The 19,253-nt window shown below is 37.3% G+C and overlaps 1 protein-coding gene across 1 annotated transcript in view; it reads right to left on the reverse strand.

The window, feature by feature from the left end:
- The window catches only part of PIK3C2G (phosphatidylinositol-4-phosphate 3-kinase catalytic subunit type 2 gamma), a 215,961-nt gene extending 197,912 nt beyond the window's left edge, over positions 1 to 18,049 (reverse strand). The window contains exons 1-5 of the mRNA XM_084526130.1: positions 17,978 to 18,049; positions 14,217 to 14,963; positions 8,451 to 8,533; positions 4,145 to 4,302; positions 803 to 914 (exon numbers count right to left, since the gene is read on the reverse strand). Of these exons, the coding sequence (XP_084382256.1) occupies positions 803 to 914; positions 4,145 to 4,302; positions 8,451 to 8,533; positions 14,217 to 14,867 (1,004 nt within the window). The 5' untranslated portion in view covers positions 14,868 to 14,963; positions 17,978 to 18,049. The remainder of the gene's footprint in view (positions 1 to 802; positions 915 to 4,144; positions 4,303 to 8,450; positions 8,534 to 14,216; positions 14,964 to 17,977) is intronic.
- Between the last annotated feature and the right edge of the window lie 1,204 nt (positions 18,050 to 19,253).

Raw genomic sequence — 19,253 nt, forward strand, 5'->3', positions numbered from 1 at the left:
AAACTCCCCTGGTGCAACTTAAGCCCATTCCCCCTTGTCCTGTCACCAGGCACGTGGGAGAATAGACCAACCCCCACCTCGTTACAGCCTCCTTTAAGGTACCTATAGAGAGCGATAAGGTCACCCCTGAGCCTCCTCTTCTCCAGGCTGACATCTGAATTCAAGATGCCAGTGGGTGAGAAAAAACTAGCTGAGTCCAGTAGTGTTTTCAACCACCAGAGTAGTTTACTTGAATGAATATTAATCAAAGCATTTACTTCCTAACTTGTAGACTATATACATTCAGAAAGACCTGTTTGTGTGTATAATATGCTTTTCCTTCAACTTGCAGTCAGTACAAAAGTTTAGCTTCATTTCCTTCACTACTGCTGCAACTGGGTATAAAGAAAAATTACCTGCTAAGCAGCTGTGTTTCATACTGTTTCTCATCTCTTTGCTGTTTTTTCCCTTTGAAGACATGAATACTCTCCTGTGAGACACTGGAATTTAGCAGCATCCTTTTAAAACAGTTGAGAAAGACCAGAGGACAAAGGAATGGAACAAAATATTCAAGGCTTGATGAAGCTCATGTAAAGAAGCCAAGATTTGCATCCTTGCTCTGGACCACACAATAATCTTTGTAGAACATAATGCAAGTGCCATGTGATCCAGGAGTTAAAGAAACAATATGCTCGGTGTTTGGAACATAATGCTCTTACTTTCACCATGGTTCTGGTTACATTGCACATAAGCAGAGGTTGTTACTTGCACAGCTTATATTATGGAATACATAATCAATACCACCTATTAATGAGATACATACTTTTGTAAGAATTCATCAGACCCACAAACACTTAGAAGACATTCTTCTTGGACTGGGTATTGATTTGTGCAACAGAGGATCTCCGCAATTAAGTTGTGAGTAATACAGCCAGCTGTAAATAAAGATAGAAAGAAAAATAGTAGCTTGCTAGAGAATTCCAGGTTATATTCTTGAGAAAAATATGAGAATTTCTTTGTAATTGTTCACTACTGCTGCAGACTAGCTCCATCAAGAGGAATTAGAACAAGCCACATCTGATTTTGCTTAATTTTGCTTTAAATACTCTACTAATCATAGAATATATGTTCATTTATAGGAAACTGGCTGTTTTTTAGGTAGCTGGAATGGAGAGCTGAGCAATTTTTCCAGGTAGGAAGGAAGAGACCAATGGTTAATCTTTTCAAATCTATAAATACTGAGTCATTTTCCTGATCAGTGTTTTGGTACATTTCCCATACGTGAACATGGTCTAATGCAAAAGTTGACCTTTTGCTGCACAAGACACAAGTAGGCTCCAGAATTTTACTTCTCATTGTATCTGTATTTTCTTAGCCATAACGAAGAAGTAAATTAATGTACAAGATATATGCTTTATACAGTCTGCTCTTCAGAAGTACTCCATCATTTTGACAATTTTCTCCAGAACTATTTCAGCTTTTAAAGCCATTTTCTAACCCTTCCAATACACTTCCTCTCTTCCCGTTTCAGAAGAACTGATCAAAAACTAGAAAAGAATAGCTGCATAATCTGGCAGTCAAATTGCAAACGTGTCTGATAAATCCAGTCTTTATAGGTATGCCATGCATACTCCACCACCACTGGTGCTTCAAACCTGAGATAACCCTCTTCAGCAGAAACAGTATCTGACTTTTCAGTGAAAAGTTTTCTTATAGTGTACCAAAATGTTTTCACAGTGCAAGATAAAATCTGAACTTCCTCCAAAATTCTTAGGCAATCTCACTATCAGCAAATCATACTAGAAAAGCATATAAGTAGATTTTTCTTTCAGTATTTCATTTGTGTTGTTTCTTTATTGCTTCAAAATTAACGGCTGCAAGAGCTATTAATACAAGGTTTAAGTAAACTTTTTGACATAAAAATAAACTTTTGGACATAAAAATGGAAACTACCCACAGTTAAATAAATATCTACAAAAATTAAACATGTAATCCACATTTGCATGTTGACAAAATTACACTGCTCCAGATTCAGGCATGAGTTTGAAACTGAGCCTAACCAACCATTTTAATTGGTTTTATTTTTTTTATATTATTTTTTATTTATTTATTTTTATTACCAGAGTAACCTAGAAGCAGCCAATTAATGCTGGCAAATCTGGTCCAGAGCTGTTACACCGCTTGGTTTGTTTTAAAACGAACCAAGAAATGCAAAACTATTTCTGAAGGGAAGTTTAAGGGACTGTGATACTGAAAAATCTTCAGAGAACAGCTGACATTTTAAGGGAGACAGAGTTGGTTACTATATATAACTTTGCTTTGTTTTTCTCTAGGGAAAAAGCAGAAGTGTCAACAGATTCAAAAGTTATTTCTGAAAATTTTCATTTTCTTCACAAAGACACTTTTCTTTAGAAAACCATTTTGATTACACAGTTTTTACCAGCTATACTGATATCATGTGTCCAGCCCTTTGACAACTCACTGTCTTAAGTAACTCCTAATAGATGGTTTGACATGTAAACTGCAATACTTGTTTGCTAAATTTACATGCACCAGAGAAAGGAGAATGGTACAGAATTTTGCATTAAAATCATAAGATGCACATTGGTCAAGTCACTCACTGGAAAAAAAAAAAAAAAAGAAACTTGCTAGTATCATTCATAAGCACTCCATAGATCCGTTTTCCTTCCCTTGCTTTGCCAAATGTTTTTTCCATAACTTAACAATTCTTTATGCCCATTATTTTAGATGGGACAAAACACTAAACTCCCCCCCTGCTATGAATGTATCTTGTTGTTTATTAAGCCTGTAAGCAAGTTCATGTTAGGGACTATTTTCTTACATTTCCATCAGTTTTAGCTGTGACTTCTGAAGTATTTCTGTAAATAAAGTTGCACAGACTGACAATCTGAGCAATCTGTAAGGTAAATGATGCTACATGATAAACATTTGCCAGTTGTTAAAACTTCTGCATTACAGGGGATTTCAGTGTCGATCTTTTGACTATCTGACAGAAATGCTGGAAATATTTTCTGTTCCACGTGTCCCAGGACCTTTGGCCCTTCATTTCATGGTATCCAAAAAATAGTGATTCAAGACAATTCAAGTTACTACTTTTCCAGGTTATCTAGTAACTGTGTAGATGCTCTGAATACAAGTAACCAAATTTGTATGAATAAATGTGGAAACCTTTTCTGAAGTATTTATAAATATATATATTTTAATATATGCTGACTGACATTCTGTAGAGCTTTGGATTTTCAGCTTTCAACCTGTCAAACAAACTAACACTCACCTTGTTAGAGTCAAGTAATTCCTTGACAATTGAAGAAAAGATTCATACACAAAAGACTATCATTTAATGAAACAGCACAGGGAGGGGATTATTTTTTCATTTGTTTCATCTCTACATATGTGGATTAAGACATAAAAATTACCAGATCTGTAATCAAAAGTCCTGCCATTCACCATGGATACAGGATATACTCGGGTAGTGACAGCTTTCCACTAACACTAGTGATCAGGTTGAGAGGGATATCAGGAAGTCCAGTCTAGTCTAGCCTCCTGCCTGAAGGAAGGTCAACACTGAATTCAGACCATCTTGCTCTGGGATATCTCCTGTCAGATCTTGAGAACCTCTAAGGATTCAGACTTCATGGCTTCTGTGGGCAAGCTCTTCCAATTCTCAATTATTCTAATTTGTCCTTATCTCTATCTTGAATTCCTCTGGTTTCATTTTATGAAAATGTACTTCCCCTGACTTGGTCATAACCTTGGTTGCAGAGGAGTCTTAATGACCACACTCTTATGTCTTGGATTTAGCAACAGAGTGAAGGATGTGAAAAGTTCCATGACTAAGTGGTGGATACCCCCTACCTTTTAAATTACGCACAAGCTTAAATTCCTTAAGAATTGAAGTCTAATATTGCCCACTTCTGAAACTGCCAGAATTGGTCCTGGTTGTGATTTAAAAAAGTAGAAATCTACATGTTAGCAAAGTTTGATATGTAGTGTGATTTTAATTTTACTGCAAATATGTTGAATGAATGCACTCAAGATTCATATAAGGTTTACCCTCCAAGTATTTTTCCAGATAACAAATGCATTTTGTTATGATCTCAACAGAATGGAATCATAGAAGGATGTGGATACCTCAATCACTTACCATGTTTTGTAAGAAGCAGAGGATATGGTGAAGAATCTGTCCAAATGCTGATTCTGAATCTTAATTCACCAAGAATATGGTCTGGGAACTTTGTTGTAACACTCCAGATTTTCCCAGTGTTTGTCTTCAAGTCATAAGCAGGATAGGCATTTCTGATTCTGAAAGAGCACGATGAAATTATGCCTAAATAGGTATGCATTATGAGAAAGAAAACAAAAAATCTACAAGATACTGATAATATTATTTAGAGAAGTATTAGGAATAAAATCCGGTGTAGAAGGTAAAATGTTTTCATACATTAATCAGACAACTACATACAACTTAACATACATATAACTGCATCTTATATATACAATTTATATGTACACGTAATTAAAAAAAAAATCAGTAAAATCTTCATAAATTTCACAAAACCACTGCTAAGTATAACTTCAGTGAAGCTATTAGGAATTTAAACACAAACTTCAGTGTACTGTGAAGAAAACAATTTGAGTACAGCAGAAATGAGTGTTCTCAAATATATGCTTTGATACTTAAAGTTTTAACATAAAGCTAACTGAGAGCACATGCACAAACAGCTGTGACCAGGACAGCTGGTCAAAATGAATACAGGAGGGTGCTTTCTATGCAAAACCTTAAGTCCCTGTCTTCACTCTGCTCTAGGATCCAATCTGAAATATTCGTTACTAAAACCCAGGACATTTATGTAAATGTCTTTAGAGAGCAATAACTGTTATAGTCACTGTGTCCCTCTGATCTTATATACCATTACCTATAAAATAAATTGCCCCTCCTCCTTCCAATTACCAAAGACTTGCAGAAACTAATTTCTCCTGAGGTGCCATTTTCTAATGAACACTCGTCACAGGTATTATGGCTGTCAGCTGAGATTAAACTTGCTCTTAAAGCAAATACACTTTGCAGCTGCAGGTAAGGGTACATATTGTACCAGCTGAAGCTACATTTACATTACATTTCACTAATCGGACTGGATATTTTGGCAGCAAAACTCAAACATCCTGTACTAAGCATCCTGCATTCTTTGTTGGTTGTTAGTTCAAGCAGCATTTTGTAGTATATGAGTTGGCAGTGCCTTACACAGTCTCTGACTACAGTATGTTTTGAGCTATGGTTCTCTCACATAAAGTTCTTCATTACTATGCCCTCCTGCCTCAGGGTGGCTACTCAAGTCTCAACAGCACAAACTCTTCTTTTATGCCATATATTTCTATAGCATGAGAAGAAGAAAAAATTGGTGTGGGAGGAAGAAAAGAAAAAGCCTATGCTCCCAAAATTAATAATCCGATGAAGCGGCCCATTTCTTATAATGAAAAGCCATGGGGCATGATGTTTCAGTGGGCTGAGAGGAAATGAGGCTTGGCAATACCTCCAGTACATAAGATAGATTTATACTCATAGTAAAAAATCATTATACTACAGAGGCTGCTTTGGTGACCTGTGTAGTTGATGTCAGTCTATTTCTTTTTTGAGCAAGGTACGCATAAAGCTTTCTCCAAGCACCAAATTTCCTCTTGTAACCTATTTCTATAAGAGGGCAAAGATGGCTTAAGACAGAAAACTTCACTACCCGTTTTCCAGCATCAAACTAATGGGTTATGTAGACATGCAGGGCACACATCACATCCTCAACTTACCGACAGGCATTTCAAAACTGAGTAAACCTCATCTTCTTCCCTAACTTCACCTTGTCTATATTTTAAGATAATATGGAGACATAAATTTGCTTTTTATGCCTTTTAGATAAAAATGCATTTGGTTCCAGAGATGCTTATTTATGGCCACCTATTGTTTTCAAGTGATTAAAGGGCTTCTGGTCTGAGCTGTTAGGCAAAACATGGTCATTCCAGAATTTGGAAAGTTTTGGTCTTCCAAGGCATAGTTGAAGTGCTTCAGAAGTATTACATGAAGAAAATCTCATGCCACGTTCTGCACTGAAACAATTCAACATATGCTGAAAGTACTAACATTTATAGGGATTTGCTACTTCACAGTGCTATGTATTTCTCTGTTTTGCAGAACATATATTTGAAATCAGTAGGAGCTGGAGGAACTTTGCATTTTGTAGCATTGAACCCTGAGATTGTCAGCCTGGCCTCTTCTGATATCAAACTGGCTTTAAGATGTATTCTGAAGCCACCTATGGGTGAGCTTTCACTGTAGTTATGTCCACAGTTGTAAAGGAACATGATAAAGGATTTTGAAAACACTTTTAAAGTTAGGTACGTATACATTGACATGTTGCAATTAGAGACTGATACCTGTACAAACATTACCTGAAGAAAAACAGGCTGGGTTTCTATTTGAGCTACGTGTTGGAGCTGCAAGTTTGCATGACAGAGTCTGAATCATACATCTTACTTCTGATGTATAAAACTGACAGTTATTGAGATTGTTTGAGGACTGAAAGGATGCTCATTTGGCAAGACTAAGAGACTAGTTATTAGTAAACTTATGATTTTTTTTTTTCTGTTACATTTTATCCTGAGAATACTTTTCTCATTAGATAGAAGGAAAGCAAAGGCTGTTTCTATTTTCCTTTTAAAAGAGTATTTGCCAGTGGTGCATGCTAAAAAAAGATATTTCAAAACAGAAATGTCTCAATACTAAGACAGGAATGTCTTAATACTTAATACTAAACGTTTTTTAACCCTGTAAATAAAATTATTTATTATAAAAAAAAAAAAAAAAGAAAGCTTTTCCTATAATTAGAGTGTTAGAGTGTAAAGTTAAGTGTAGAATGTTTGGACAAAAATCTAATGCTTTTGAGGAAAGCCTATCATGTGGAACATGTGTCTGGTGTTAGTGAAAAAAAGGGGAGGGGTTTAGACTGAGGAACGTGGGGAGAAAAAAAGAAAACTGAGACATATTTGATTAAGTATGTTTTGAAGCTGACCATTTACTCTATGAATGTAAAATATATTTGCTATTATATAATATATAATTATATACATATAATTAAATAATATAAAATAATAATTAATATATATATATAATTAAATAATATATATATATAATTTTCCTATGAGGAGCGGCTGAGGGAGCTGGGCTTGTTCAGCCTGGAGAAAAGGAGGCTCAGGGGCAACCTTATCGCTCTTTACAGATACCTTAAAGGAGGCTGTAGCGAGGTGGGGGTTGGTCTGTTCTCCCATGTGCCTGGTGACAGGACGAGGGGGAATGGGCTTAAGTTGCACCAGGGGAGTTTTAGGTTGGATCTTAGGAAGAACTTCTTTACCGAAAGGGTTGTTAGACATTGGAACAGGCTGCCCAGGGAAGTGGTGGAGTCACCATCCCTGGAGGTCTTTAAAAGACGTTTAGATGTAGAGCTTAGGGATATGGTTTAGTGGGGACTGTTAGTGTTAGGTCAGAGGTTGGACTCGATGATCTTGAGGTCTCTTCCAACCTAGAAATTCTGTGATTCTGTGATTCTGTGATTAATTCCAGAGCAATATCAAACTGTATTTTTTTCTTTCTTTTAAGAGCAGCAGGCTTGGATGACCTTAAATACTGTCAATTCATTAAAGTCTATTTAAAAAAAAAGAACAAAAAACCCCACAATTTTCCAGCTACTTTTCTGGGGATAAAAGAATAACACCACACACACAAAAAAACACAACAACAAATCCCCAACCCCAACACACATACACATGCATTTGTGCTAACTACTTGATAGTATGATCAGTGAATGTCTACAAAGGGGAATGAAGCTACACAGTCTATAAATATGTATTTCTTAGTGGTGTTAGATTTCAACACAATTTTTCTGACAAAATTAAGAAAGTAAAAAACAAAAGAAAACAAAGCAAGAAAACAAACAAACAAAAAACCACACATGCACAAGTTCTATCCCATTAAGCCACACTATTAACTTGAAACTGTAAACAATAATTAAAGGAATTTTTGTTGCTTGCTAAACCTAATACCTCATCAGGATATTATATAGTAAAATTCTGTTCTCAGTCAATCAGTTCTCCGAGTTCTTTTTTCCTGCTCTGAGCTATGTAAGGATTGATATTGTCCAAGTAAATGACAAAATAGATTTTAAGTTTCACACACATTAACACTAAGGATGTACTTATCATTGATAAAGGTGACAAAAAAGGCAGAAAATATTATTGGAATTATTATTTTGTGGATTTTAATCTTTAAACCAAAATTAGCAGTATTCCTGCATTTAAGCTGATACCAGAATTAAGACACTGTTCAGGAATGAAGGGATAACCAATCCAATTAATATAAATAAGTGAAATGTCACAGTTGGCTGAATAATTTTTTTTTCTATACTTACTCCTCCACTGCATTGCAAAAAGCAACCGTGTTTTCATTACTCCCTTGATTTGCTTCAACCAGCTGGATAGACCAACCTGTAACCTAAAAATACCAAAAAGAGACCAAAAGACAATTATTTAGACAACATACATATAAGGAACGTAAGACTAAACTTGCATTTGGTTTCATGAGAATGAAGTTTTGTATCTTATCATCCCTCCCCTGATTTAGTGGAGTGCCAAATAAACACAAATAACACCATTTGACTGCACTTTTAATGTTTTCAGAGATAAAATAGAAAGTCCCAAAGCATCAGCTGCCCAGGTTTTAATGATTTTTTTTCCTCCTTGAAGAAAATAAAGATTTCCAAGGCTTAAAATAAAGCTTATGCTGATGTGAATTTTATTTCTTTTTCTGTCTTTCTGCCCCTAATGGAAGCTCAGGATTTCGTCAAGCTCTATAAACGTTTCAGGTAAGTCCCCAAGAAAGACAGGAAGCTAGTGTATTCTTTCTGAAGATGAAAAATCCCCTGATGCTTTCCCTGAAGTTGGTCTGAGCTGCTTTTTTTTTGGGTAGAAGTATCCCCTTGTGTGCTTGCTGTACTACCCTTCCATCAGAACATAACCCCCAGGAGACTGTGTAATACTGCTACATCTGCATGCCCTTCCTACTGTTGTATGTACAGACATATGGACTCAAGGCTCAACAAAGACATCAACCTTTAAACCCCTTCAGAAAGAGAAGCAAATAATGCCATGGCACAGAAGTAGAAACAGATATAGTGAAAGATGTATTTTCTCATTTTAATAACATCAGTGAATTATACAAAATTATTTGGTTATTATTAATTTATATAACCTTACAATTACACCCTTCCCCACCCCCCCTCCACCCCCTTTTTTTTTCTTCTTCTGGAGAAGGAAGTGCAATATGCCTGAAAAAGTGCAGGCTGGGAAAATTTTAATTACAGTAAAAAATGGGATGAGTATAAAATATGAAAGACCTGTGGGGAGCTGACTAGTGAGGAGACCACAGCTACGGAACTGAATGCTCAGAAGTTACAAACCCTTAATAGGTGCTGTCAGTCTTGAAAATATTAGATACAATGAGTCCCGTTAACCACATTAACCATCCTGACGCTCTCCTGCAGGAGACAGAAGTGAAAACAGAAGCTCTCTTCCTCTCTGTACCTTTGCTGGCAGCATTTCTGAGTGAATCCTAAAGGCAAGCATATCCTGCTTTGACTAGCAGTAGTCTACACAGAGGGAATTGATATACCATTGCTAACTAACTCAAATCAGTTCTGGGGGCAAAGGTATATACAGACACAGTTCTGTATTGGGTTTATGTGGCAAGGTTCTGGTAGCAGGGGGGCTGCAGGGGGGCTGCCTCTGTGAGCAGAGCCCAGCAGCTTCAGCCAGCTCCAAAAGGACCCGCTGCTGGCCAGAGTCAGGGAGAGATGCTGGTTGGGCCTCTGGGAGAGCAGATTTAAGAAAGAGAAAAACAAACAAACAGCAGCAACAACAACAACAAAAAACAAACAAACAAACAAACAAAAACCTGCACAGTAGCACCTGGGAGAAAGGAGCTTGTTTTGCCTGTGACAGTAATTGGTGAGCGATCTTCCCTGTCTTTATTTCAACCCTTGAGCCCTTTTTCATTGTAGTTTCTCCCCCTCTTCCTTCAAGAAGGGAGACTGAGAGAGCAGTTGTAGTAGAGTTTAGCTAGCCATCAGTGTGAAACTTGTACAAGTTACAACTGATGAATCATGTGGGTGAGAGGTAAAAGAAATTTATTTTTGTCATTTCTGTTTTCAGTGTCCAGAAACTTTAATTTCTTCCCATTGCATATAAAGGAATCATATTAATTACATGATGTGTTGGGTCTGTCTGGGATGGAGTCACCTTTCCCTGCAGCAGCCCACACAGTGCTGTGCTCTGCACTCGTAGATAGAACAGCACTGATATCACTCCAGTGTGGTGTGTATTGCTGCATAGTACTGGCACAGTATCAGGACTCCTTCCAAGCCCCCAAGAGACAGCAGGCTGGGGGTGGGCAAGTGATGGGGAAGGGACATCACTAGGGCAGCTGACCTAAACCAACCAGAGGGATATTCCGTAACACCTGATGTCACACTCAGCAATAAAAAGAGGAGCTCTTGTGGGGGAGGGTGCTGTCCTCCTAACAACTGCTATGCATTTTGAGGCCGTGCTTCCCAGGACGTGGCCAAACATCTCTTGTTGATGGGAATTAGATAATAACTTTTCTTTCTTTCTTTCTTTCTTTCTTTCTTTCTTTCTTTCTTTCTTTCTTTCTTTCTTTCTTTCTTTCTTTCTTTCTTTCTTTCTTTCTTTCTTTCTTTCTTTCTTTCTCACTGTGCTTCTCTGCAGCCTTATTGTTTCGTTTGTTTCTTTTTCTCCCCATTCTCTTTCCCTTTAATTAAATCATTCTCATCTCAAGCCTCGAGCTCTTTGTGTTGTATTTTCTCCCCTTTCCTCTTTGAGGAGGGTGGGAGTGAGAAAGTGGTTGTGGTGGAGCTTGGCTGCCCACCTGAGTAAAACACATGATCATATTATTTTTCCATAGGACTCTGGTCTCCACTCAATGCAGAGATGTGAAAGTGTACAGTGAATGAACAGGTAATTGCAGAAGAGAACTGATGATAACAGGGATAAAGTAACAGAGTGCATCCCTGGAGAACTGGGATCTTACCTTTCACTCATCCATAGATTTCTAACATCATACTAGTGAAGTCACCTGAACCATCCTTCCTAAACACGAACACTAATTATGCGTGTACTCCTCATTTCTGAAGTCCCCAAACTGAAATTGTGAAGTTTGGTGTGATGGCTGGACTTCTATGAAATGAGCATTGCTAGTTATCCTGTAAACATTAGATACTAAATAACTTAAGTGGCCAAATCTACGGGATACTTTCAAGGTTGTCCTTTTTGCTTTCTTTCTAGTATGGAAAAAATAAAAAATAAAAATATTCTCACAGAGAATATATAAAAACAATTTCTTCGGTGTTTTTGAATATCTTGACTTGGTGGTGACAGGGCCACAGAAAATTAATGATGGTTTTATTACATAGGACATATTTCAAATAACATGCATTAAAACAAACAAACAAACAACAACAACAACAACAACAAAAAACTAGGGCCATACAACTACATCCAAGAGCTAAGGGTCAGATTAATAGTAAAATTTCAGTAGTATGAATATTTCAGCTTGTGTACTTATGACCTATCTCAATACTAAACTCCATGTTTCAGCATCCTTTTCATTTCAGGTCCATCCTCAGCCCTAGTTCTCAATTCCTACATGTATTATTCAAATGCATCATTCACATGTCCTGGACTTCACAGATTGGAACTGTACTCATTCACTTTCTGTGAACAAATTGTGGTGCTCCACTTTGCCACCATTCTGACAGTCTTACTCAGCATTTACCCTGTTCCTCTGCACCCATTCTTAACCTCTCCGAAGTTCCCAGAGCAGTAGCAATGGTTTACCTCTTCCCAGACTTTTTTACACTTTCCTCTCTCATTCTTTTTTTTTCTTTTTTCACCTACTTTCTCTTTCTTACCATCTCAAGGTTCAGTTGCCAGCCCCTTGCCTTGGCTCTCTTTCTGTCCTGATATGGTTGCTTCTCTCTGAAAGAATTCCTGTGACCACACTGATTTTTTTGCTACAAATCAATTCTCTCCTCTTTCCCATTTCTTCCTCTTCTAGCTAAACAGCTCAAACACTTCCCTGACTTAATCAAATCCTCCCACACATTCAATTGTAGTCGCCCTTGACGCACTTCTCTCTCTCCTCTTCCCTCCCCTATAATTCTCTCCTACTCCTTTAGAAGTATTTGTGCCTGTTCTTATATGCCCGATTCCTCTAGCACCTCTTCATCCCATACCACAATTTAATCTCTTCCTGCTTGTTTGAATCCCACTATTTTATACTTTTCTCCTGAGAAGTCTTGTTGTTCTTTTTATCATGATGTCAAGAATGCTTTGGTTTTCCTATTGTAAATAGAAAACAAACAAACAAACAAACAAAAACAAACAAACAAAAACAGACCTTTGTCTCTCCACCCATAATCTCCTACTCCTGCTTCCTGTATTCATCACTGAACTCCAAAATGTGGTGTCTAGGATTACTGTTAAGAGTTCCTATCCTCCGATACTCCCCCTTTTCCCCTCCCCCAACATACACACACACACTCCCCATCTCTCTAGGACGACATATGTTTACTTCTGTAGTTCTCCCTATTCGCAGGAAGAGAAACAAGTCAATCTAATGTCTCTTCCCCTTTGCTTTATGATACTGTGATCACTGGGAGTTAAAAGCAGAAGGTGAACCTAAACTGTCTTTTAACATTCATGGTGCTAATGTATCCTGTAGGCTATTTCAGGATTCCTGTAATGATTCAGAATACTAACAAGGACTAGAGGAAAGGGAGGATTTATCATTTTCTTTTTCCTTCTCTATGTCAGGATTTTGAAAGAAGGAAAATGAGGAGAGATACAACATCAGAGAGTCATGGGAGTCCCAGAAGACATCATTATTAAAAACAGCAGAGCCACAAATAGAGCTATGAACACCTGATAGAAGGAGGGAAAAAAAATAATTTGCTTCAGAAAGACAAGTAAAGGCTGAGTGTCACAGGGACCAGCTTCCACAGTTATAGTAGATGTATATTCTTTTGGAAAACAATTATACACACACATACATGTATAAGCGTATGCAGCACATAGTGAAGGCAGGACATACATTGTCTCATCTCTCAGGATCAGGATAGATCAGTCAAACTAGACAGACAATCTGGCTCAACTGAAAAACGCATTCATCAAAATATATTGTTATTTTGAATCTCAGGTTTCATATCAGGTTATACAGATTTATTCTCTCTCTTTCAAACACATCTTACTTCACTTTTCTGTACTCATCCCTCTGTGGTACTTTTATGGCTCAATGAGCCAAATAATTCTAATGGTGCAAAAGCAGATTACAGATTATATTTTGAAATACTGATGAATTCTAGACCATAATCTAGATTCTATTCTGGTGTAAAATGGCAAGTTTCCATTAGAGTTAGTAGAGATACTTCATTTTATACCAGGTGAGGAACTAGAGGTATTACTTTAAAATGAAATGAAGTCTGTTTTTAATAGGTAGATTGCAGAAATGTGTTGACTCTTAGTATAAATTGGGTGAAACATAAAACAGGGAGGACACAGATTCTACCAGTATAAAATTCTCATTAGCTAGACAGAATAGGTGCCTTCCCTTCAGAAGTTATTTTTTATGGTCTGCTGGGTTCTCCTCTGATATTACAATCAAAGGAAGAAGATGCTCAGATTTTTTCATGCTGCATAAAAATCTCTTGAATAATCAAGTACTGTTTGTTTGAGAGCATCGTACTTGTAAACACTGTGGGAAATTCTGACTGCCAAGAAGTCAAAAGTTACACAATTATTAGAAAATACACCTGAGACTTCCCTGCATCTCTATTTTAGGAAGTAATGAAGACCAAATTAGAACTGAATAAGAAGTCTCACATTTACCTTTGGCCAGCTGAATTGTAACACAGGTGACAAAAGCTCTCTACAGGACCAAAAGCTTTTTCTTCCCTCAAAGCATAAATAGTTTTCTTTTTCACCAGGTGTTAAAATGAAGTGCTTCTAATACATGCTGCATCAGTATGAGTGAATATGCAAAGTGCAAGGACACAGGCAATAAAGATCAAGAACTTTAAACACTTAATGTCAGAAAATTTACATACCTCTCTGTCATGTCCAGAGCTGCTGGGCCAAGTAGGTCCTATGCTGTATCTATTGGAATTGTTGATTAAATAACCCTCCCCATTTCTGCTTTCTTCTCTCACTTGTGCAAATGGGTAGTTGTCTAAGAAAATAGGACGTTGAGCATCTACATCATCAAAACCTATCTGAAAATATGTGTTGCCTCTCTCCACATTTGAATCAAATGCATTTGGGACTGTAGTTACACGATTCCCTCTGAAGATTTCTCTCTCTTGACTATAAGGGTAGGAATCCACCAGAGAGAAGTTTCTGTCATCAGACAGTAAAGAAGACTTGAAACCAATCGCTGGTGACACTGTGCCTTGTTGCCAATGAGATACTGGATTTGCAGGGTGAACTTTATCATAAGCAACCGGAGGCTGACCACAGAAATGCTTCTCTGGCACATTCAGACCAAAGTTGTCTGATGTGAAAAAATGTTCTTCATGATGATGTGAATGTGATGAACCATAAAAAAAAAATTCGTTGCTGACTTCATCAGCTATTTGATCAAATCCTAGGTGGATGTCTCCATTAGAATCAGAATGGTACACTGGATAAGGTGCTTGGTCCCCAGTGTGTCCTTCATGATATTCATCATATAAGAAAGGAACCCTTCCAAAATATGCCATAGCTGATTTTTATCTTCAGTCTTATTCCTCAAAGAACTTTTACAATATTTCCAGGGTCAAAAGAGTATTGTTCATAACTGCAGCTACATACCCCCACTGAAATAAAGCATAGAATAAAAGTTAAACAAACAAACAAAAAGATCTGTTATAAAAAAAAAAAAAGCTGTATACTTGCATATATATATAAAAATATAAAGAAATAGATAGATAAAAAAAATAATAATAAATATAGTGGTTTCTCCAAAGAGTGTGAAGATTTTATTCATCCAGAGCATGAGTACTCTTTTTCTTGGTCCTCATTTCCAGGTGCCCTTAAAATTAATTTAATTTTTTTATTTCCTGGACTCATAAATAATATCAACAGGATGCCTGGAACAACTGATCTAAAATACTAATTCTGACAAATGTTAAAGAAAATGTCTATTGTTTTATACTTGTATACCACACCATAGGCAGGAATCTAAAATAAGAGGGTAGGAAATATTCATATTAATGGCCACTTTAATGGCAGTTTTGTTCATATACTTCTCTCTTTTGTGACTCTACAATTTATTCATATTCTAACACTTTTTATCCTGGTGTAATCAGGTGACAGAGGTTTAGCAAGTGAAAGAACAAGGGTAAAATATAGAAGACTTGGATCTCCAACTAATATTCCAAGTGCTACACCCCAAAAGCTTGTATATGGCATATATAAATGAAATATATATATTTATAAATAAACTTTTTTTTTTTTTCAAAACAAATGCGTCTGAAAATCCCGAGGTTTTATTTTTGTTACTAAATTAACAGGCCAAGACATAAGTTTTCTGCAATAGTTCATCATTCACACTGTTATCAGCAAACTTCCTGATCTGATTTTGGGATGTGCCAACTAGTCCTATGCTTCAGATTAGCAGCGTGTATTGGAGACCTCTTTTTTTTTTTTTTTTTTAGGAAGAGAGTTTAATTCTAAAACCCAAATTATTCTGTGCTACTTGCCTTTAAGGATACGGCCTGTTTTATTTACTGATACAGAAGTAGCCTAAAATACAAATGGCATGGAATAGCAATACCACAAAAAGTACACAGTTGTGCTGGGTACTTTATCACACAAAAGAAATAGAAACATCTGATTTAATAATTCAATAAAAAATATATTCCCTAGCAGTAAAAAAACACTACCAAGATGGAAAGTGCACTCAGATACTGTTAAAGCTCAGCACCACAAATTGCTTTTCCAATATGTCCCCAAGATCTACACTATATTAGCTTAGATAATGCTGCCTTGCAATGAAAACCTGTATTACAGCAGAAGGTATTCATCACAACTTTATTTATTTTTGTTTTATTTGAAGTCAAACTCTAGGTGGCATAGGTTCCTGTCACCTACAGTCAGGAACGAAAAGAGAAATGAAAAGTTAAATAGGCTGAAATGAAATCTCCAAGTTAGAGGTTGAAACAACTGTTTCAGGCACTGAGCTTAGTGATTCCATGTTATGTAGCTTGGTTTGCTTTGCTCTAACTGTGCTGGGGGGCAAAAAATATATATTTATTTATGAAGTTTCACTAAGCCAGAAATCCAAAATGACCACACTGAATGGGGATCTACACCACGGACTTCAATTACGAGCCTAGTCCCTGCCATTTCTGTCACAGTGAATCATGAATTATACTTTTAGATTCAGATGACATTTTTTTTTTCCCAGAAATATTTTAATAAACACGGAAGTAACAATTGCCATTTTTTGCAGCTTCCTCTCTTCTTCCCCTTTCTACAGCAGTTGAATAAAAGAAAGATGATAAGAAAGAGAAGATGCATCCATGAAATCACAGAAATCACAGATAACTTCTTTTATTCCTTTTTTTTTTTTTTTTCCCCTAGAAAATTGTGTTTCAGGAAAAATAAAAAATAAAACAATAACCTCTTCCTCCAGTCCTACATTCCTTAATAAAGTTTGGCTACCTGTAACACTGTAATAGAGGCACAGACAATACAATGCTTTTTACTCCCTTTTAACTGTTTCAAAAATATTTTCTTGACATTTCATACAAGTTCCATTTGTAATAATACATCAATAGCTAATAGCTAACCCTGTTTCTTACACCACTACAGCTTTTATGTATAGTATCCCAGCATTTAGCTGTTTCTGAGACAGCTAAAAAAACACACATCACACCTCCATCTACCTGCGTATGACTGCTTATTTCCTGTACTCTCCATACTGTTCAGGAGAAGTACTGCTTTCTTAGCCATCTTTAAATGCAGGCAAGTTAGATATAGTGCTAGAAGGGCCATCTGCATTGTCTGCTGCCCTGTTCTTCTCAGTGGGCAGAGGGGCCATGAGAAATTAGGAGTCTGCACTATGCACCAGGCTCCCTCTTCCAGCCCTGACCACTGCCAGGGGGGGACCTCAGGGAGCAGACACATACAGCACTGTTTGTAGAACCATGTCTACTTTATATGGACACACATATAAAGCTAACCATTTAGACTGGAAACTTGACATGTCATGCTGTAAATCCCAGTGGTTTAAGTCTCACCTGCTCTTTGGTTTAGTAAGATTAGGCTCTGAAATTAGACTGATCCTTTTCAAAGCAACACCCAAGTTCAGGAAAGGGTTTGGCTTTTTGCCAGCCACTATTACTGTATCCAAATCATGCAAAGCGTGTTGACAACACTGAATTTTCAGAAATCACTAATGAAGCAAAATTTATACTGTGAGTTTTGTTGTTGTTTTAAACTTTACTTTTTAGGGTTTCTGAATTCACATTTTGGAGATTTTCACTATTTTTCCATGCAATTATGAAGACTTCATTTTCTTTTCAAATGACAGCCCATGCTTGCACATAATCGTATAGTTCTGGGATCTGGGGCTTTAAGGGAAAATTCCTCAAAATTCTGTAAAGTAGTCATTACAAACCAAGGGAGCAGACATCATTACACAATGCTCCCGACATTGTAGCTTCTGGCTAAACACACAGAAATACTTCCCTTACTTCAGCATGCACGTACATACTAGCATAAAAGCTTTGTGCACTGTAGGCTCAATTTTCTCTTTTCATTGGATCCCAGAAGTGCAATACTGGGCTAGTGCTAAGCAGTAAGAATATATGTTGCAACCTCTTACCTGAAACACACAATTTGTTAGAAGGATATAGTCTCCTATTTCTTCCTGTTCACAGACACATTCAGATGACCTATGTGCTTTCAACACGAAGGGGGTGTAACTTAGTCGTCAGAAGCTTCCCTTCCTGTTTAACTGGTTTACTAAAGTGGTGATTCTTTCCCACCTCTTCCTTCAGGGAAATTTCAAACAGCAGTAAAAATAAAAAGGAATCATCTTATCTGTTGTCTCTCATTATTTGAGAATCCTACTCCCTCCCTCTCCCTCTCCCTCTCCCTCTCCCTCTCCCTCTCCCTCTCCCTCTCCCTCTCCCTCTCCCTCTCCCTCTCCCTCTCCCTCTCCCTCTCCCTCTCCCTCTCCCTCCCTCTCTCTCTATCTCTCTCTCCTTCCCTCCCTCCCTCCCTCCCTCCCCCTCTCTCTCTCTCTCTCTCTGTCTTTCTCATGGTGGTAGATGATCTCACGCTTAAAGTACAAGTATCAAATGTGCTTAAAATAACAAGACAACTTCATGGGAAAGGCTTGGAAAGATTTGCCTCAGAATGACTTCTGCATTACAACAGGATTCAGAAATTTTACTCTGCTTCATCTTCATGCAGCTTCTATTTGCCACTGGTGGTGAGAGCTCTGAAATGAGTGCTTTGCTCACAGAAGAAAGGGAAGGTACAAATACTGTCTGGCAGAGAGGTCCTCCACATTTGGCTCCTCACTCTGAGAGCTGGGACAGTCTAAAGGGGAAGATTCTTAAGGTGGGATATTGGCCACAGACTGATGATGGCTTTGTCCCTCTAAATAGGGCCTGAAGTAAAAATACAACACTGATTATGAACATATTCCTAGTCCTCAAGGAGCCCAGGACCCTCTACCACTAAAAGAAGCAGCAGAGGCTGCTCCAGGCACAAAATAGAAGGAGTTCCCTCAGGGATGATCTGCCTCAAAGCTTCATACCTTTCCTTAAAAAGGTATAAATTGCCATGCTGATGTAGCTATTCAAAACTCACAAAAAATCCCAATCCTAATCTACTCCACGGTTGTTACAAGCAGGAAAATACCCTCAAAAATGGTGAGGTAGTCAGTGTAAACATGACTATTTCAGTTATAAAATGCTGTATGGCAAGACTGAACAGATTAGGATAAAGCACTGAAAGTTAATAATTAATTATAGATATCTTGTATCTGATAAACTGAATGAAGTAATAATTTGATAAAGTGTTCTTGGGAAAACTCTGCCCTTCAAAGTACCACAAAAGCTGTCAGTGATATCATTGCAATTTAAAAGCAG

The sequence above is a fragment of the Aythya ferina genome, assembly GCF_964211825.1.
Source record: "Aythya ferina genome assembly, chromosome: 1".
Classification (NCBI taxonomy): Eukaryota; Metazoa; Chordata; class Aves; order Anseriformes; family Anatidae; genus Aythya; species Aythya ferina.